Raw genomic sequence first — 22,050 nt, 5'->3', positions numbered from 1 at the left:
ATGGAGAACTATAGGGTGAGGGGAACGTTATGTCTGCGACATCTCGTTAAATATGTAGTGTCACCTGTAACAATTTTTTTAAAAACGATAGTTGCACATGTTTTAAGTGTGTGGTTCTATGTATGCTTTCATTTTTAGATTTTGGAACGCATCGGAAAGGGTGGACAGGGGTCTGTACATCTCGTAGATCACAAAGTGGATGGAATCAAGTCTGTTCTAAAAAAGGTGAGTTCGATGTATAGCATCAGGACAATCAAGTGTGCACGCTAATATTACTATATGCTACATGTTATATGAATAGATAACCAAAATTGAATCTCTGCTGAAAATATTATTTTGAATGTTTTACTGTGTAATAATTTTCATGTTTTTTGTATGTTTACCCCCAAACATGTTAAAGAGACCTGTTATATTTGGATAGGCGTGTAGTCCCAACATATGTAGGATTTAAATGTGTATGATACACATCCATAGGTTGGAGATTATTCATCAAATGTCGTCTCAGATAGACATCATTATTTTGTTATCAAACTATATAAATGTGGCCGAGATGATTTTATTACTTCTGTATAAATATTTAACAAATATGTTTTAATCTATTTTGTTTCCCTTTCTTCAAGTACATGTACAGACTAGATCACACAAGTAGCATAGTTAGAATAGTTTACATTAGGTTCAACCCAGCACTGTCATAACTGTTAACTCCACAACAGCCAGTTTTATTCTAATGCCAAGCGCATTGCCACACAGTGGTAAGTTAGCTGTACATATTGTATATATTGGCTGTAGATCTTGAAATTTGGGTAGTAATGTGTCAGCCTTGTAGGCATACAGTAAATCTTTAACTGTGGTTACTGTTCCCTTTCTATATTATTCATGCATAATTCAAAGATATTATGTGATATGGCTGGTGCAATTAATTTATCTCATGTATGGTAATAGTATTTGTATATAATATTTACAGAGCTGGAAAAAAACTGACTAGTTTACCTGGTTTACTCAATAAAGCGCATGCTGTCAGCTCACAATCCAGTAGCTGTTCTGTGATTTTTCCAACTGGAACCTTGTCTGCTATAATAATAATAATTAGCAGTGCGGTGGAGCAGCCTGTTGAAGTATTCGTTCATCGTGTCAAAGGCCTGTGTTAAATTTCCGTCATGAGTCCAATATGTAAAGTTTGTTTCTGGTATCCTATCTTTTGTTAATTGCTGAAATATTGTGAAAAGAGTAACATACATACTATACTAACAAATTATCAAATTTACTTGCTGAAAATATTTTTCCTTTGTAACATGAGTGCTGGTTTAGGATGTTGATATTACTGGATGATGTTATTTTTTCTGATATATTACAATTAGACATAGAATGAAAAATGCTGTTCATACTTATCTAGAACAGTTTTTGTATATCCAGCAAAAGGTGGTCAAATGCATTGTATGAAAATTTCTGGTGGTTCCTGACTGGTAAATTTTAAAATTTCATCAGGACCATTATATGATATGTTTGCCTTGGTTCTGTGGCCAGTAATTTTTTTCACCATCTAACTTGCTAAAATTGTGCTTAAATTAGAAAGGGAGATTGTACATTTTAGTCAGGATTCAAATAAAGTAGTACTCGCAAGTCAAAGTGATTACTCAATATCACTGTAAAAACTCAATAGTAAATTTGAAAGATATTGGTTCAAATGAATATAATAGTACAGATAGTACTAAATCTACAAATGTTATTTTTGACCAGTGAAGTATAGACAGCGGTACTAACTATTGTCAAGGGTTTAAAAAATGCCATCGTCCGATACCGGGCTAGACAAGTCAGTTTTCATGTCTAGCAGTCAAATGATGGTAACTTAGTTGTCTAGAAAATTTCCACTTATGGTTTCAAACTGCAAATAAACTTGGATTTGCTCAAAATTTAGATGATAAATTTTGCAATAATAATAAAGTAGAGTTTCTTAGCGTAGATCATTCTTTGCTATTTATCACTTTCAGATAAAAGTCCAGTAAAGATTAACATCAAATACCATGTTGATTTATTCTTTCACAATTTCATCGTCATGATTATGTCATAAATCAGGAGAAATGGAAAATTAGTCAAGACAAGTTACTTTGAACCCCTGTTGTCCTCTCACAAATTTTGAAAGGTTTCTAACACAGCAAGTGTTCTAGTGTTATCTGGTGTGTACTTTTGAATAGTTTTTCAGTTGGAAACAGAAATTCACTATGGCTCATATTACAACAGTGTTTCTCATATGCTCTTTTTAATCCTTGAATGAGAACAATCATAATGGATGAAATATATTTATAGTTTTGCAATTTCTTGTGAGAAGCATTTAAATAGAGGTCCCAAATGGTTCATTGGAACTGATTGTAAAGACTGTTAGTTGAACAGTTGGATAATATTATACTGTGTTCTTTTACTATTAGGTGATTACACAATGTCATTTAGATAGTAGGTCATGGTTGTTGAACAGATATGGTAGCTAACTTTTAGTCGGTCGTACACAGATCCTGAAGTATATATGTCCAAGAAAGCCCACGCAAGTGTAGAAAATGTGATAAGTCTAGATTTCCATAGCTTCAGCTGAAAATGAAGAAAGTCTCTGGGCTCCATTTCATTATATTATTTTTTTTTCATTATGAACGTTTTTTAAGTAAAATATGTTCATTTCAAAGACTAGCTGTTAGTCTGACTGACTTTGTGTGCTGGTCAAGTGAGTGACTGAGAGGGGTTAGTCCCACCTGTCCAGTTTGTTTGATATGCCGACATATAATCACCGTCTTGTCTTTGATGTATCGACTATAGTATGTATTGGAAAGTCGAATACTGGACAAGGGGAGCAGTATAAAGTTATCCACCATTATTTTACAAAATGCTAAACCATATGGTTCTTGACTATCCTTGTGATCTTGCTCCAGGGAATGTTTCTGATAACAGTAACTACAATCTGAGGAATAATGAAAATTAAAGATACAAATCTACTAACTGCCAAATCGTTTTTGCCCAACACAATTTAACTGTGGAATAAATACCTATAAATGCGAAAAATGCTTCCTATGTTGGACAGTGAAAGAATCTAATCAAACCATAAGTTAATACCATCATAATGTTCGATCTAAATTTTGGTAGCTGATTCTGTCAAATATTTCACTGACGCCTTAGATTGGGATGCAGTGACTTAAACAGTGACGGGTATAATCATTTCATCTCAGATAATGCTTCTTGCTTCTGCTCACAAGGCCCAGAGGATGTATTCCACCATTTTTTCATGTGTCCTAAATATAATAGCATTCTTTTCACGTGTCCTAAATATGATAGCATTTGATACGAATCATGTTTCTATGCATCATAAGTCATATTTGGGATTTCACTTTCTCAGTCAAGTACAAACTCAGCCACTGCGACTTCCACTGGCTAGGCAGGTGACTTTGTGTGCTGGCGATTAGGTGCCTGACTCTGAGGGTGTGGGTTCGAATCCCGGATGAGACTCAACCAAAAAGTACCAGAATTTGTACTTGACTGACAAAAGTGAAATCCAAAATGACTTATGTTGCATTTGACCACTTTCTAGATGGCATCGTGTAATCTTGTTTCTATGTTCAGTAGGACAGTGTTGGCTCAGTGGATAAGTAACAGTAATTGACTGACAACTTAACTGAGCCTCATTGAAACTGACTAACGGGCCAGTAACCCAAGCACAACACTTGGACTGGATTACATCGGATTACCTGACCGGACAAGTGGGACGAACACACTGAGAGTGTGGGTTCGAATCCGGGATGGTATCTAGTCAAATGGGCCAAAGGACAAAAGGGCCAAGGAGTACCAAGTTAAATGAGCTGATGGAAAAAGCCAAATGGGTCCTGGTGAAAGTGAAATGGGCCATGAAAGATGTCAAAAGGGCTTTATTCTCAGTCTTTTGGCCAAAGAAAAAGAAGTTTACAGATATTTTTCTTTTTTTTTTACACACATAGCATTAAGACATAGTATCATAACAATGATAAAGTGATGTCTTCTAATGGCATTTAGAAGTTGCTACAGATGACCAAGATCTTTTATGGATAAATCTTCTTTTAACCTTTACACACAACATTTCAGGGTCATTTCAGATGCCTTTACATCCATTCAGATCTGAAATGACCGCGAAATGTTGTGTGTTAAGGATTAAAAGAAGATTTGTCCATAAAAGATCTTGGTCAATGATAAAATGATAATGAAATAAGATAACTAATAAAACAATGTGACTACATGGATATGCTATGCCATGGGTAACTGAGCTAATTGCTAGTCAGTAATCTGATTAAGAATTAATTTGCTTTGTTAACATCTCCAATTAACAGTTAAGGAAGTTCAGTTAACAGTTCGTTAACAGTTATGGTCCAATTAGCTGTTAATTAGGACTGCTGCTAATTAATCAATAGGATGTACTACTCACCTGAGTTCCTATTTGGACTTATACTTATGTCTTTAGAAAACATAATGAAAAAAAAATAGAATACTTAGTGTTGAATATATTTAATATATATAATATGATACATGCTAATTATGTTATAATTATTAAGAATCGTCATAAGATTAATGCGTGTTATTTGTGCCTATTGTTTTCATCATCCTAATGTTAAATATACTAATACAGTCAAACCCCATTTATCCACCTGTTTTGGTTTCACTCGAAAATCGTCCGGATAGCAAGACGTCCGAGTAACTGGATCAAACAAGCAAAACGTGAAAATAAGGTGAAAGCAAAAACTTTTCATGTATGCGTATCAATAAATCAACAGTCAATAGTAATAAAAGTGAATCATCATAACATATAAGTGTACCGATAATACATGCAAGGCAGAACACAGGTTACCATTTGTCAGGCTGTCTCGGACGTAATCGTGTAGCGTGTGGAGCTTTAGATGGTAAGTCAGATGAAAAACATAAATCAATGACAAAGAGTTTCTCTTTTGCCAACTGCATATTCTTTTTTTATCACCGCAGCTGCTTTGTTTCCGGAGCAGAACTCAAAAACCATTCAATATTTTTCTGCAAAACGTGGTAGATATATCAGTCAGAACCTGAAGTGGTGCCTTTTGCTATTTACAGGTTTTTGTGTTTTCAAATTTTCTTGGTTTCCATGGAAACGTTTCGGACTTACTCTCAAAATGGATGGATGGGCTTCATTTCCGGAGCAGAACTCAAAAACCATTCAATATTTTTCTGCAATACTTGGTAGATATATGAGTCTCAACCTATAGTGGTGCCTTTTGCTATTTACAAGTTTTTGTGATCTATTATTTTCTGGGTTTCCATGGAAACGTTTCAGACTTAGTCTGAAAAGTGAGAGGTGTGTTTCATTTCCAGAGCAGAATTCGAAAACTTCTTAATATCTGTCAGTAGAACTTGGCAGATATGTGTGGCAGACTCCAGAGTTGTGCTTTTTGGTTTTTAAAGGTTTTTGTGATTTATTATTTTCTCGGTTTCCATGGAAACGTTTCAGATTCAGTCTCAAAATGGAGGGATGGGCTTCACTCCCATAGCACAACTCGAAAACCATTTCATATCTTTCAACAGATCTTGGCAGATACGTACATGAGACAGATCTTGAAATTGTGACTTTGCTGATTACAGATATATGGCATTTATAATTTTCATGAATTCCGTGGAAAGAATTCAAATTTAGTCTGAAAAAAAAACAATAAGTAACTGTGAGATGATTTCACATAAAAATCGTCTGGAAGGCCGGGTGTCAACATATGTGGGGTCTGAGTAAACAGGGTTCAACTGTATTTCCTGAGCTTTGAGTGTGTCAACAAAGGCAACTGATGAAGCATCTATTGACGAATCCACCTGGAGAGTGATGTTGGCTGTGGTTTTTCAGATTAGTCATGACATTGAATTTGTTCTTTACCAAGAAAGTGTAATCCCAAATATAACATATGTTACTATATTGTGTGTTATCAGTCTTTACATGTTTTTTCAGGTTGAATGCCATGATGAGAGTGAAGCTAATAAGGCCTTCAAGGAGGTAAGTCTACTTTTATAATGACATTTTAAACGAATGAGAAAGTATTTGAATCTCCTGATGCTATTAACTTTGATTTCTATATTCTGGACAAAAATAGTTAGGGATACTTGTAAATTTTGAAACTATGAATATTATGTATTTATTCATTGACATACTGATACAATATCAGTCATAAAAATACCAATTTCCCTAACTTATTTTGTCCAGTATGTTACAGGATACAAAAAACTTTATTGAATATTGGAAATGCATTACAAAGAACACTTGCTATAGTGCTATTTGTCTGGCAAGCAGTTTCAAAGATGTACAAAAGAGAAATGAAAAGAAGTATATACAGTACATGTATTGAACTAACTATGAACTGGGGTGTTACCTGGAGATAGATAGAAAATATAAATGTGAAGCAGAAATGCAAGTGTTTAATCTTTTTTAAATGCCAACTGGGCAAGTGACCTTAAGAAAGAAACTTGTCCTGACTAATTTTCACTTGCCGTGATTCTTATCATGATGATGAAATAATAAAAGAATAAATAAACATGGTGTTTGATGTGAGTGTTTACTGGACTGTTTATCGAGAAGTGATAAAGAGCACAAATAGATAACTCTACTTTATTATCCATTATCAGTGCGAAATTTAGTAGCTACATTTAGAGGAGGTATGAAATGAAATTCAAGTTTATTTGCAGGTTGAAACCATAAGCAGAAATTATCTAGTAACTGATGGACAAGTAAGATGTCAATATCTGACTTATTGAAATGAAAACTGACTTGTCCCGGTTGTCTGGTGATGCAATTTGTCAACCCCTGAAATGTTAATACTAGAACTGAAATCATCAACAATATATAACCAGTATATAATTTCTCTAGAACACCTGTAGATAATGCTTATATTTCCAGAAAAACTTATGATTATAAAGACCATTTTCTCTACTATAGTTACAATACTTTTCTTACCCCAAATTTATTTGTTTGAAGTTTTAGCCTGTCCAATCACTCATGAGTTATACATTAAGTGATTGTTTGGTGCTGCCTTGTCTCTCACACAGACCCTGAAACTAAAATATCAGTATACTACCAAGCGATTCAAATTTATTCCATAATACCTAGGCAAGTTTAGATACATTGTGTTTGTGGGAAAGATGATATTGTTTGGGCCCTGTAGTGCTGCATATTAAAAAATATATACATGAACAAATAAAACCAAACCATGCCTAAAGCAATTATTTCATTGGAGCTTGGATGCTATTATGTGAATTTATTCACATAAGTCTTTGTCAAATGTCCATATGAAATATTTGATGATTTTCTATAATTTAACCTGTAGATTACACCACACCTCTACTCTACTATCTTGAGCAGTGATTTCCCAAAATGCCAAAAAGTATGCACAATGTGCTGTAACTTGAAATAAAAATAACCATGTGCAATGGGGCTCAAGTCCATGTCTGTATGTCCAGAAGAACTCATTCTGGTAATCTAAGCTTTGGGCCATATTGCCAAATAGTAACACTAAGTAATATAAGCATTAAAACTGGGTCTGTATCTATAAACCCATCATGATCAGCTGTTTTATAGTGTCAATAGAGTTTTATAGCAATAAAATAATATGTTGGCTGAAGGGCATAATTTTTAATGACTGTTTCACATGGACACCCAGTTTTGAACATAGGTTGGTCACTCTGGGGAAAAAAAAAATTAATAAAGATAAAATTATCTGGAAATGTTCTTGATTTTCATTTATTGTAAGTCTTATCACAATTTCTTGTGTTCTTTAGACTAGTGGCAGTATCAGTAAAGATTGAAAATGTATATGATGTGGCTGTGTGTTTTTAAGTTCAAGTGAAAAAAAAGGTTTTGGGGGGATGGTTAGTGTGGGTCAGAAATAAAATTAGAAGGATGGGTCGTGCGATGAAAAACACAAAAATATGTGTTCATTAGGTATGTTTGTTAGCCTTCAGTGCACTTGCTCGAAGTAATGGGATAGTGTTGTAGTATTGATTAATCCCAGGACCAAAGTCCCAAACATTAGTGATTTGTACTACACCACTGAAGCATGACAGACTTAAGTCAGCTGTGGTGCTCTGAAGACACTGACACAATAGTGCTCATTACAAAGTTGCCATGTATACTGGTGGCATGTAGCAGTTCCTCCTTTGTTCCAGTGTTAAATATTAACACATGGTATTTCAGTGCTCAATGCTCTCATTCCTGCCAGATAGATAAAGGGCTCACCTTTCTCATCAATGGTAGCCATTTAGTGTTCATTCCAAATGTTTCTTCAACCCAAACAAGGATTTTTTAAATATAATGCTTTCTTGGTGCATGTTTTTTATTTATCCAGACTGATTTAAATATGAAAGAAAACCAAGTTCTATGGATCGGCAACTTCCTTATTGCAATGAGTACAATGGTTCGGTGTAGGTACTTATCACTTGATTGGTAACTGTGTAAGTACCTACACTGAAACATTGCACTTTTTGTAATAAAGAAGTTGACTACCCATAGAACTTGGTTTTCTTTCACCTAATCAACTTCTAAGTTGCTTCTCATAGAAACAATTTAAATATTGATTTTAAAACATTTATAATGAATAAGTGTATTCAGAAATGACTTTTGGTCTAAACCACTTGCTTTATGTTTGGTTGAAGTGTGTGTTGAGAACTCTGGTTAAAACATACTAAAAGGAATAAAAAATAATTACTGTGTGCCTTGTCACTTTCGAGTTCTGTCACCAGCCTGTGAAGATCTTGAGGGTGGATGGGTTAGGCCTACCCTCTAAGATTTGGGTTAGAATTGGTAACCCTTGCTTGTAGTAAGAGGCAACTAACAGGATTGGGTGGCTCACTGACTTGGTTGACACCTGTCATCGTATCCATGCTCATGCTGTTGATCACTGGATTGCCTGGTCCAGATTTGATTATTTACAACCTGCCCTCACAAAGCTGGGATATTGCTGAGCATGGCATAAACAAACAAACAAAGCCTAGTTTCATGTTTGTTATCAAAGTAAAGTAAATGTTTTATTCATGAAATAATTGTACATGTACAAATGTAAGTTGTACCCTTTAGGAAATGATAAAATATGAAAAAAGATAAACCCGATAAAGCCTGCACACATGCCAAGATTGAGATAACTTTTTAAACGACACAAAATTATCCTAAATGTTAGTTAAAGCTTACCAGTTCCAAGGTCATATGTTTTAAATATTCAAGCTGTATTTGACTTGACATTTTTTCTATTTGTGAGTTATTTATTTGAAACAAAGACCAAACAGTAAAAACGATGAAAGATATCAGTGAGAACTAGATACACAGCACCTCCAGGGTGTCACAACAGGATTATGTGAAGGTGTATGTTGATCGTAGTGGGGACTCAACACTGACCTTGTTGGGGGACACTGAGGGGAACGGCACTCACGCTATCTTTGTTACCACACAGATTTACCTTTGTTTACCTGTGTAATATGTTGACCCTAAACTAAGTAGTGTGTCAAACGTGAGTCACCCATGGTGTTCTTTATACCGACAGCACTATATATCATGGTTTGTTTGCACAGAAGTATCTGGAATGCAGCTGTTCTTGACCTAGGTGTTGGTTTATTTGATAATCGGTAATAAGTAGTCAAGATTCATACAGAATTAGAAAAGTTCGTAGGTTTCTGCTAGAAATGCCTTGAACACTGAGTTTATACTGAAAGGGTCTCGAGTTTAAGCCTGTATTGGAAGGCAGTATATATACTTTCTTAGGCTTTGAATTGTTTGGTCTATACTGAAAGGTCTTTGAAGATTTAGGTCTGCTTTGGAAAGTTTATGCATGTTTAGGTCTGTTACTGAAAAGATTTCAGATATTTAGGTCTGAAATAGAAAGGTTTGAATGTTTTGGTGTTTATCGAAATGTCGTTGAAGTTTTGGGTCTGTTTTGAAGAGGCCTTAAAACTCTGTGTCCCCATCTTTGAAAACTTTGGAACTGCACAAAACATGTGTGCAACTTGACTTTATAGTACTTTAACTGGTAACTTTAGTACTTTTTACCTGGTAAATTGCTGGCAGTTACCAGTAACTATAAACAATAGTTAGTGTTGTTGATGTGATACACCAATCCAGTTAACTCTGTGTCATGTTCTGTTGGATATGTACATATTCACATGTTTGTCATAGTTTGGTTTTGTTCTTCTCCTTCACGGAGTTAGTATGGTAGCCTTGTGGTTCACACATATGCTTATCACAGCAAAGACCTGAGTTTGATTCCCATACAGATACACTGCGTGAAGCCTGTTTCCAGTGTCCTTTAGTTGTAAAGCCACACTCTCTCACCTACCCACTCATCTCCCACTTTCCTGCCCACTCACCCACTTACACACCCATTTACTCACCTGCTCACCCACCAACTCACTTTCCACTCACACACACACACAACCACTCACTCACTCACTCACTCACTCACTAACTCACTCACTCATTTTCCCACCAACCCACCCACCCACTTACTCGCTCACTCACTCATTTACTCACTCATTCACTCACTCACTCATCCCAAGCTGAATGTGATGGTTGTGTGTTCTTGGTCTAGAGTTCAGGAAGTTAAGATGTTTGAGAACTCTTAAGTCATACCACTACACACAGATAAAATATGCAAACTAGACTGTGACTTTCACTTAGACTGCTCATAGGAAACTAACTTTCATCATTGAAATGTCATCATCAGATAAACACTATGGCATCCAGCATCTGGAGCACCACTCAGTTGGGGTGGGCTCTAGTGTACCAAAATGGGGGCACCCTCCGGGAGGGAACATTTTTGCTGTACTCATCAGTAATGGTTAGAGTTTGCTTATTATTTTTTTAACACTGATTCCCTGGATACTCAGGAAGGAAGGGCTTTGAATGCCCCGTACCGTCAAGATATATAACTGAGCTGAGTCCCTGGTGACCTTACTGCGAGTCAGTGGTCAGTGACCTCACAGTATCATTGTGTGAGTTAGGCAGGTCTTATCCAATGGGAATATACCAACACGGTTATTAGTTATAGTTGTTTGAGTTTGATTGATTGACCGACTAAGCTTCCAGTTCAAACCATGTCATCTGGTGTGTAAATCTTGCTCTAAGACATTTAGCCCATGAAGATCTGTGTTAGAATAGGTCTTCAGCAACCCATGCTTGTCATTAAAAGTGACTAACGGGAATGGGTGGTCACGTTCGCTGATTTGGTTGACACACATCATCGGATCCCATTTGTGTAGACTGATGCTCATGATGTTGTTCGCTTGATCACACTGGTCCCGACTGGATTATTTACAGACCACTGCCATCTGGAGCTGGAATATTGCTATGTGTGGCATAAAACTGAACTCGCTTACTTAGTCAATCATATATTTGTCGTCCTTTGTAATCCTGGATCCATTCCTTCCCGCTGTTCTTGCACTCACAAATTTCCTGCCCTTGATTTTAATTAACATTCACCCAATCAAACATTGATGTGAAGGATAGGGTAAGAAGAATAATTTGCATAACCCAGAAACAACCGACTTTAATTGACATGAAGACATCCTTTCCATCAGAAGACTTTTTTGCGGGCTTTCTTTTGTACACCAGTCATTTATTGATAGTGAATTTATCTCAATGCAATCAAACTCAACCATTTTCTCCTTTAACCATGGTAGACCATGGTAAATTGTGGTGCCATTTACCGGATGTGGTAGGCCATGCTAGACCATGGAAACCAGTTTCCATGGAAAAGATTCTGACTTAGTCTCAAAATGGAAAGATGGGCTTCGTTTCTAGAGCACAACTTGGAAACTATTTGATATCTAACAGCAAAATATGGCAGATATTTGTGGCAGACCCCAAAGTGGTGCATTTTGCTATTTACAATGTTTTGGCATATTTATTTTTCCCAGTTTCCACTGAAACAATTCTGACTTAGTCTCAACATCGAGGGATAGGCTTCGTTTCTGGAGCACAACTTGAAAACCATTTCATATCTTTCAACAGATCTTGGCAGATATATGAGACAGATCTTGAAGTGGTGCCTTTTGTTGTTTACACATATATGGCATTTATATTTTTCATCATTTCCATGGAAACGATTCAAACTTAATCTAAAAAAACATCAGGTAACTGTCAGATGATTTGTCCTTTCAAATATGTCCAGGCCGGGGGGGTATATGTCATCTTCTGATGACTCATGTATTGACAGTTGAAATTCAGAAGTTAAGTTATGTAAAGAGCAAATAAACATCAATATTATTTACCCAAGCTCAATATTATTTACCCAAGATTGTTAATACCACTTCAGATGCAAAATCAATTGCCTGTTGAACAAAAAATAACGTGGGAAATTCAGCAAGATCAGTCAACTGCTGTTGATTGGCTATGTATTAAACAGGAAGCCACATGATCAAAACATAATTATGTTTCACTGTGTGGAGGTAAAAGTATAGCTCATCATTGAAAACACATACAAAATACCCGGATGTGGCAAGCAGCTAAAGTTTCGCCAATACGATGTCATCAACACTATTTTTGTAGGAAACAGGTGATATTTTTGTGTGAAATAGATGAATATATCTTTATCACTCAACGTTAGCAAAATCCAAGCTTTGAATAATATTGAAGACAAAAATCATGTTTTTTGTCTTACATCATCAAAAACCCCTGACACCAGGATACACATAGGAGAATAATAAACTGACTTCCTGGTTAGGAGAGCAAAGGAGTCCTTGTCATCAAAGGCAGACAAACCTATGACTGTATGTTCAAATGACAGTTTGCCGGGCATTTATGTGTTTAGATTTGCCAAGTGATCACTGGATTGTCTGGTCCAGACGCGATTATTTACAGACTGCTGCCATTTTGTTGACTGCAGCTTAAAACCAAACTAACTCTCTCTCTCTCTCACCAAAATTGCTCAGCCAAGAGCACAGATGAGAATTGTAGATCACTGCTCTGAAGTTTCAAATTGAGTAGCTTTATAAATGTATCGTTCTTATTTTTGTATTATTTTCTGTCAGCCTGCCATATATGGAAGCTTGTTTGTCCTCAGGCTATGGCGCTTCGACAACTGCAACATCCCTACGTGTGTGGCTACAAAGAGTTCTTTGTTATGTGGGACAAGGAGGTAGGACACCCATAGGTCTTCTTCCATGGTCTACTGTCTATCAGAACATATAACTTACACTGTTTTCTTCAACTAAATATAACCCATGTACTGTCAACTCTTTTGATGCGTGTAACTCAGTATTCTCTCAAATCCCACAGCATGTATTCTATTCTATACATTCTGTACTCTTCTATATTCTATATTCTATTTTCTGTACTCATGATTACACCCAAATCTCATAGAGCATGTGATTCAGAGTACAGTGGAAGCTGTCAAAACCAACATCTGTCCAATCCAGCATGTTGTCAACACCAGCTTAAAGTCTCAGTCCCATCTGTGGCTTGTACATTTATCATCAGCTGTATGATCCGGCACATTGCCTAAACAGGATTATTTCTTCAGTCCCAGTGGGTGCCAGTTTAGACAGCTTCCACTGTACATCATTACTCTCAAATCCATGATTACTTTCCAAATCCCATCACATATATTGCATGTTCTGAATAATCCCATGGTACTTTTTCCATGGATCAAAATTATGATGCAGTCAACTTCTTTCTGTGTTACAAACAGAAATTGCTTTGAACATATATTAGTATGAACAATGTAACACAGAAAAATCCAAAATATCTGAAATTGTGTTGAATCTTAAGATAGCCTGGAGTTAAGCCCATGTAGTCTTGACTGTGAGATATATATATATAAACACCATCATTGGACATACTTAGTTTATCAATCAAGAGTAATGTTTGTACCTTCTTCCTGGCTGTTCCAGGAGTCATCAATGTTTGTGTGCATCGTGATGGATTACTACAGCAAGGGGGATCTGAAGAAGATAATTCAACAGTACCAGAAGAACAAACAGCCCATGGAGGAGGAGGTGAGGCCATGTTGAACTGGCTCGCTATTCTCGAAACGTTCACAGCCCTACTTCTTAAACCCATTCTTAGCACATTGGCTACGATCAAAGTTAAGTGTTCTTAGGGCTTTGAATGTTTCAAGAATAAGGGCCCTGGTGTCGTGTCAGCTGCAGACTTGATAGAATTTTATGCTCTTGATGCAGCATATATTTCAGGGTGTGAGTGAGTGAGTGAGTTTAGATTTATGCCACACCCAGCAATATTCTGTGTGTATAGTGTCAGCAGTATTCCAACAATATATACTGAGCCACTGATTTCTACGAATCTTTTACATGTGAGAAGAACTACTTTATACCTTTTTTAGCTGCTGTTGATTACATTACATTTTGAGACCACTATGAAATTTAGGTGTATATCTATTTCAACGTTTTTATTAAAATGTCAGGGATGTGGAAGAATGATATTCTAGCTTGAAGATTTGTATTCAATATTGCTGAGTCTGACAATCAAACTGATTAGGAAATTTCCCTGTCTGCAGAAAGTCTGTTCACACCATCACTGATAGTAGTACTGTGAGCAGCAAGTTGTGTTCGTATATTACTGCTGTATATTAAACATTCCAGGCTTATTTCACAAAAATATTTCTCACTTTGTATTGTTTTCTAGTCCAGCAAATTTCCAGAAAAAATGCTATTTTCAAAATGTTTTTGTAAAAACATCCTAAACCTTTTGAAATATGTAAACCGCCCCCCAAAAATAAAAGTATGGAATTAAGTTTTTGGTTCCCATACTATCAGCCCTATTTTTGGTGCAACTAAACACTTAATATTCAAGTGTTTATGAATCATTCTTAAATCTTTTGGAATCTGAAACCCAGCTAATTTAATTTGTGTATGTAGAATTAACCATAAGAACTGTACTTCTTTGATTTCCTATACTGTAGATAACGACAATAGATAACGACAAGTATGACTTATCAAAGCACTTGATATCTGTATTAATATAAGGTCCAGTTTAAGGTATAAGTGGCTGTAATCTGAGTGCTGTAAATAACCAAGAATTGATAGGATCAGCCTGTTCACACTCACTTTCCATGAAATCAGTGTTAACAGTACTGAATGAAAGTTTGAGCAGAAAAAATAAAGTACATCCAAATGTAAAGCCAGAATTATCATGAAAGTCATTTGTAATATTGTAATGAGACTGATAAGGATACTTCAATACTGATTTGCTGACTTGCTATTTTGTCAGTGTGTGTAGAGTGCATGCTGTCTACACAACGATACTGGAAAAAAGTGTGCAACAAAATCCTGTTAGTTGTTGTACATGTATATGTTTCCTGATGTCAATGGAGATCTGTACTCATGGCCATGATAACATTCTCCTGGTGGTAATAAATCTACCTGGGGAAGATAAGATTGTCAAAACATTAAGTGTTGTGGTAATAAACCAGTTTATCTTGTGTCACTATAAAAGCTGAAATATTGCTGAATGTGGCATTAAACAACAAACACTCAAATATCTATACCTAGATCTTGGGAAAGATAAGATTGTAGGACATTAAGTGTTTGAATGGAAGTAATGAGGAGGTTGTTTATAACAGAGAATCAGTTTCAAGCTTTTCATACTGAAATGTGTAAATGTCCTTATTTATGGTTGATAACAAACGGATATAGATTTGTATAATCAACTAATGTTGATTCCATTTTAGAATAAATATATTCGGTTGAAAAGTGAAAACAGTGGGATATTAGTGAAGAGTTCAGTTCTGTTATATAGTATGGTGTGTAGGATATTTAAGTGTCAAATCTTGGATAGACGGAATCTTGTTTCATACTGTCAATATCCCATGCAGAACAGATATAATGAGAAGGATATAGGAGCAGGTACTGTGAAGCCTTCCATTTGTCTTGGTTGGAATCAAGCGCTCAAGACTTACTGATTCATATCATTCTACTCATGAATTGAATCATTGCTTCTTGCCATTTCCAATATTTAAAAACACAATTACCTTTTGGTTTCTTGAAGAAAAATAGGATTTTAGTTTAAAGTTGGTTGGTTGGTTTGTTGTTTAAAACTGCACTCAGCAATACTCCAGCTATACGGTGGCAGTCTGTAAATAAATGAGTTGGAACTAGACAATCCAGTGATTAACATATCCTAAGCATTGACCTATTGGGATATGATGACAAGTGTCAACCAAGTCACCCAACCAACCAATGGCTACCCCTCCAATCAGTTTTTATTACAAGCATGAGTTGCTGATTCTAACCCGGATCTTCACGGGTCAACCGCTGTGTTGAAGTAAGGGAGAGGTACCATTATGACTGTGTTAACTTCCGGAACTTGATATTGTTGTAGCACTGTGATCACCGTGTGGGTTCCTGGTGACGACATACAGTAATATTGTCTGTTACAGGTTGTAAAGAGGTACCTGGGGGAGATTCTGGAGGCTCTCATATTTGTACACAGGAAAGGGGTCATCCACAGGTAATGTTGGTAGCAGCCTTCACTTGGGGATGATTATTTTAGTTCTGTAGAATCATTTTAGTTCTGTATACAGTGGAAGCTGTCTAAACCGGCACTCATTGGGAAATAATTTTTTTTTTTTTTCAATGTGACAGATTGTAGAGCTGATGATAAATGTACCAGCTACGGACAGGACTGAGATTTTGTGCCGGTGATGACCAGTTGCTGCATTGGACAGATGCCAGTTTTGACAGATTCCACTATAATCATTTTAGTTCCTGTATAATCATTTTCATTCTGGGTAATGAATTGAAGTTTTGTATAATCATTTCAGTTCTGCCTAATGATCATTTTAGTTCTTTATGGTCGTTTTAGTTCTGTGTAATTATCATTTTAGTTCTGAATAATGATCATTTAGCTCTGTGATATTACTTTAGATGGACCACTTTGATTTTGCTGTGAAATTGGGGATAACTGCGTTAGGCTTCAAGTACAGGCCTAGTTATGGAGTCTTTAAAAGTCTTTGAAAAGATATTTTGGGACAGAAATTGATATCAGCAGATATCTTCTCATAACTTGATGCCTTATAAGATTATGAGTACTTTGCAGTTATTTCATATCATTTCTGAGAAAACATTCTGAAGAAACTGTTGTTGACTTATTGTGATTTCCAATGTTTACAGGGATTTGAAGCCTAGCAACATCTTCATCCAAGATAATGACAGCATTTGCCTGGGGGACTTTGGCGTTGCAACCATCATGGGCGACGCCAAGACATGTACGAGGAACACAGTAGGTCAGTACATGAACTGGGTTAAGTATCCTGTGGAGATTCTGATTGCTGTAAGAATGGATCAAGATCTTATTATTTCCTAAAACTGAAATGTAGGTTACATTATACTCTCTTGTGCATTATGTGCAAGAAAACCATACATCTGATGTATTCTGTGTCACCATATTGTGATAGTATGTTCATGCTATCAGCTACTGGTTTCCCTTGGCCAAACATGCCCATGGCTATCATAGTGTAGATGTAATATACAAGACCAGGTATTAACCCAGCTGGGGTGACCAGCACTTAGCTGATGCCTCCAATATGGAGGTGGTGAAGTGTTTACTTTGACAATTTTGCACATTGTCAAAATTTCTCAAAATATAGGATAAACAGCAGCTTAAAAATAATCACATTTTTAAGTGTACAATGATTGTTCCAATGTAGCTAGGGTAGAATTGACAATTCATTAAGCAGAGGTGACCTGTATTTTTCTGATAACTAGACAGCAAAATGGAAATTTCAGTTGCATGTTATGTTATGATCCATTGAACCGTAGGAAAACAGACCCATTTTGAACTAAATATTTCATATTTCATTATGGTTGCACTTGAATGATAATGAATCACACACATACTTGTGTACAACAGGCACCACCAACTACATGGCCCCAGAAATCCAGAACAACCCGTACGATGAGAGGAGTGATGTGTGGGCCCTAGGCTGCATCTTGTTTGAGATGACGACGACGGCCATGTTCGATAGTGTCATAGTGGCCACAAAGCTGAAGGAAGTCAAGGACGACCCTGGCATACTTGAGGAGATCTTTGAGGATGTGGCCAAGGTAGCGCTTGATTTGGCACTAGAGACATGAAAATCTGAATCTAACCTTTAGTCACAGGGTAGTGTTATGTTTACTGAACATAAGTGAGTAAGTTAGTAATGTGACAGTTTAGCCCAGGTTCCTTTGTTAAGGGGGAGGAGGGGGGTTCCTTTGTTAAGGGGGAGGTGTGTGGTTCCTTTGTTAAGGGGAAGGTGGGGGGAGTCCTTTGTTAAGGGGGAGGTGATGGGTTCCTTTCTTAAGGGGGAGGTTGGGGCTTCCTTGTTTAGGGGGGACGTTGGGAGGTTCCCTTGTTAAGGGGGAGGTGGGGGTTACTTTGTTAAGGGGGAGGTGGGCGGCTCCTTTGTTAAGGGGGAAGTGAGGGGATCCTTTGTTAAAGGGGAGGTGGGGAGGTGAGGATTTCCTTTGTTAAGGGGGAGGTGGGGGTTCCTTTGGTAAGGGGGAGGTGGGGAGCTCCTTTGGTAAGGGGGAGGTGGGGAGCTCCTTTGGTAAGGGGGAGGTGAGGGTTCCTTTGTTAAGGGGGAGGTGGGCGGTTCCTTTGTTAAGGGGGAGGTGAGAAGTTCCTTTGTTGAGGGGGAGGTAGCCAGTTCCATTGTTAAGGGGGAGGTGAGGGCTTCCTTTGTTAAGGGGGATGTGGGATGGCCTATTGGGTTAAGTGTTCATCTTTCACGCCAAAGACCCAGGTTCCATTCCCCACATGTACAATGTGTGAAGCCCGTTTCTGGTATTCCTCACTGTGATATTTCTGGAATGTTGCTAAAAGCGACATAAAACTCACTCACTCAATCATTCCATCGTATTTTCTATTATTTGGTGAAGACCAACACTTACAATAGTCTTTTTAACTGTTTTGCATTAAACAGAAATCCCTGTCAAGACTATCCTACATGTTGAAATAATTTTCTTCCCCTTTACAGCATTTTTCTGGAGACTTGATCACTGCCATTCGTCTAATGCTGAAGTACAACCCCTCAAGGAGGCCAACGGCTGAGTAAGTAATTCATTCCGTTTAGCAACCTTCATGTACCTTGCCTAATAGATATAAGGTGACTGATTTCCCTGTGATGGTCAGGCTAGTGATGTGAGTGATCGCAAGTCCTTATGTAATGACAGTAGGTGGTGGTTGTTAGTTAAGTGGAACACTGATCTGTGGTTTGTACTCCAAATTTTTTGTGAAATGATAGGGCTCCAGTATTTACACGTTGTATAAGATTCTGTTGCCTCTCTGCAACATGAACAACAAAGACAGTGCTCATGCACAGTCACAGTTTTGTTTGGGTGGGAATATATTTCAAACCTGTTGACAAAATGACATATTTACGATGATGTGCTACTTTCCACTCACATGATTGGTCAGAGGAAGAATCATGTATAGGGTGAGTCTTGATATTCAAAACCTCTTTAGAATCTCGTCTTACATTATTTAGAGCTGTAGGATTTAAATACAGGTTTTGTAGGAGGGACGCTTGTGAACATCTGGATTAGAATTGTTCTTCAGTAACCCATACTTGTCATAAGAGATGAATAAAGGGATCAGATGACTCGATTGACACATGTCATCGTATTCAGATCAGTGCTGATGCTGTTGATCACTACTCTATTAGACCCTTAAGTCTCATGCTACTTTCAGTACTAAGCTGTTTTCCAGCTTCCCTTCATGAGTGCCAACTTGCAATATGTGAGATGGGACCCAGCTTATTTCCAGTATCAGATTTCCGGGGACAGGTGTATATTGAAAAACTCGCAAGACCACCAAATATGACTTTACTAGACCGGACCAAGTGTATGTTGTTTGTCACCTATCTCATGAAGTGACCTGACCTACTTTGGGCTATGTTATTTTACAGACTGTTGCCATATAGCAGGAATATTACTGAGTATGCCGTTTAACAACAAGCAAAAACACACAGAGAATGGAACATAGTATGGTTTTGTGAGACAGAGAACTAATCAGCCAATGAAAGGATTTGTTTCTAATAGTGATAGACTCACTGATTGTTGTCTTCTCTCCCTGCAGGCAGCTGGTAGAGAAGTGCGCCTACATCAGGAAGTGTGTCGAGGCGAGAGACTCTGCCATGATGGAGAAGAGGATCAGGCAGGCACAGACGGAAGGAGAGAAAGTCGGTATGTGGAATCTACAGTACCAATTCAAAATCCTGTTATAACATAGAACTGTCACAACTTGTAGTGCTGAGACCATTGTTGGAAAGGGATGTTGGACAGAAGGATTTATGTTATGCTTGTCTCCTGATAGAGGTGCAGCTAAAGAATACGTTGACTGTATCACTGCTCATTGATGATTCTACTGGCAAACAAGGATAGACTGGTGCGGTGCAGAGAGCACATTTGCAAGAAGTAGGCAGTGCACAGCAGTGAGCAAACCCATTTGGTTTGTGAAAGGGAGAGCAGTTGTAGAATAGTGCACATGCAGTGAGCAAACCCACTTGGTTTGTGAAAGGGAGAGCAGTTGTAGAATAGTGCACAGCAGTGAGCAAACCCACTTGGTTTGTGAAAGGGAGAGCAGTTGTAGAATAGTGCACATGCAGTGCATGATGATGAAACTGATTCTACATGCAGCTGCACACGCCTTGCTTATAGGACTCACATACCTTCATCCATTGCACTACACTTGATAGCTGGCAGCCTGGGTCACCATCATTCATAATGGCAAATGCCAGTGGGCAGCAATCACACATAGTAATACAGGCCAACTGTCAGGTTGGTGCTCAACTTACCCTTGTTTGCCAGTAGGCCTGTATAAGTTCTCAGTATCTCATTGGCCAAATTATAATTCAAAGGGAATCAGAGCTTATTGTTGTGTCCAACACTGGGAACAGATAGGTGCCTCCAGTTATACCCAGTGAGGATTACAGGCTTGTTCAGGTTCTCAGTGTCCAACATTTAGCAAGTCAGGGTTTAAAGGCACCATGACAAGCCACACTTCTCTGAAAATACATATCCTATACCAAAGGCAGTGATTGAGACCAGTTCAGCAAATACTGACATCACCACATGTGACAGTTTTTGATGTTCGGAGCATATATGGAGTGTTATCTGTTTATAAGCTGTTCACCTCGAGGTATCAATTTCAGGCAAGTCGTAAGGGACATTATGTCTTTTATTGCAGCAAAAGGAAGCTAAAGTTAGTGCATATGTCCCCAATATATGGAATATATGCCAAAATATTATCTAAGTGTCTGACATTGTGCCTTTAAGAGTCTGAAAGATCCTCATTTCTTTATGCCTGTACCAAAATAGGATTGTGGACGAATAGGTTCTCTGTGCCCTTTCTTGAAGCCAAAAAAAACAACCACAAACTGACTTCTGGAGTCCAGCATTAAAGAATTGTTGTTCCAGATCCTCTGACATCCGAGTCCCCTGGGATCCTGGTTGTCCTGGAACACATCGCCAAGATGATTGATAATGAGGACTGTGTCAAGGATGGCATGGAACACCTCGTGGAGCTCACCAAACAAGATGGCGTCCTTCTAGAGGATAACAGTAAACGTCTAGTTGCTGCGGCGATGAAGAATAACATCAACAACAAAACCATACAAATAGCAGGCTGCAATGTCTTCAATAATGTCATCGTTTCAGGTAGGTTCATCACAGGTTTGTTTTTGATGTTCCAGAATGATTATCATGATTAAGGGGCATAGTATTAAAGGACATAGTAGAGTATTGTGATGCAGTATGAAGGGACACAGGAGAGTACCATGATGCAGTATGAAGCGGCATAGGGGAGTATCATGATGCAGACTTAAGGGGCACAGGAGGGTATCATGATGCAGACTAAAGGGACATAGGGGTGTATCATGATGCAGTCTTAATGGACATAGGGGTGTATCATGATGCAGTCTTAATGGACATAGGGGTATATCATGATGCAATCTTAATGGACATAGGGGTGTATTATGATGCAGTGTTTAGGGACAGAGGGGAGTATCATGATGCAGTCTAAAGGGACAGAGGGTAGTATCATGATGCAGACTAAAGGGACAT

The 22,050-nt window shown here is 37.6% G+C and overlaps 1 protein-coding gene across 1 annotated transcript in view; it reads left to right on the top strand.

Annotated features, from left to right (window-relative positions):
• Positions 1-22,050, top strand: part of LOC137273775 (serine/threonine kinase-like domain-containing protein STKLD1) — a 37,952-nt gene continuing 15,902 nt past the window's right edge. Inside the window, exons 1-11 of the mRNA XM_067806620.1 lie at positions 1-15; positions 139-225; positions 5,966-6,010; positions 13,053-13,127; positions 13,882-13,986; positions 16,386-16,456; positions 17,119-17,231; positions 17,858-18,051; positions 18,966-19,039; positions 20,066-20,172; positions 21,406-21,645. Of these exons, the coding sequence (XP_067662721.1) occupies positions 1-15; positions 139-225; positions 5,966-6,010; positions 13,053-13,127; positions 13,882-13,986; positions 16,386-16,456; positions 17,119-17,231; positions 17,858-18,051; positions 18,966-19,039; positions 20,066-20,172; positions 21,406-21,645 (1,126 nt within the window). The remainder of the gene's footprint in view (positions 16-138; positions 226-5,965; positions 6,011-13,052; positions 13,128-13,881; positions 13,987-16,385; positions 16,457-17,118; positions 17,232-17,857; positions 18,052-18,965; positions 19,040-20,065; positions 20,173-21,405; positions 21,646-22,050) is intronic.

Source organism: Haliotis asinina, chromosome 2 (genome assembly GCF_037392515.1).
Source record: "Haliotis asinina isolate JCU_RB_2024 chromosome 2, JCU_Hal_asi_v2, whole genome shotgun sequence".
NCBI lineage: Eukaryota > Metazoa > Mollusca > Gastropoda > Lepetellida > Haliotidae > Haliotis > Haliotis asinina.
Note: the sequence above shows the minus strand (reverse complement) of the source record. Positions and strands in the feature narration are given on the sequence as shown.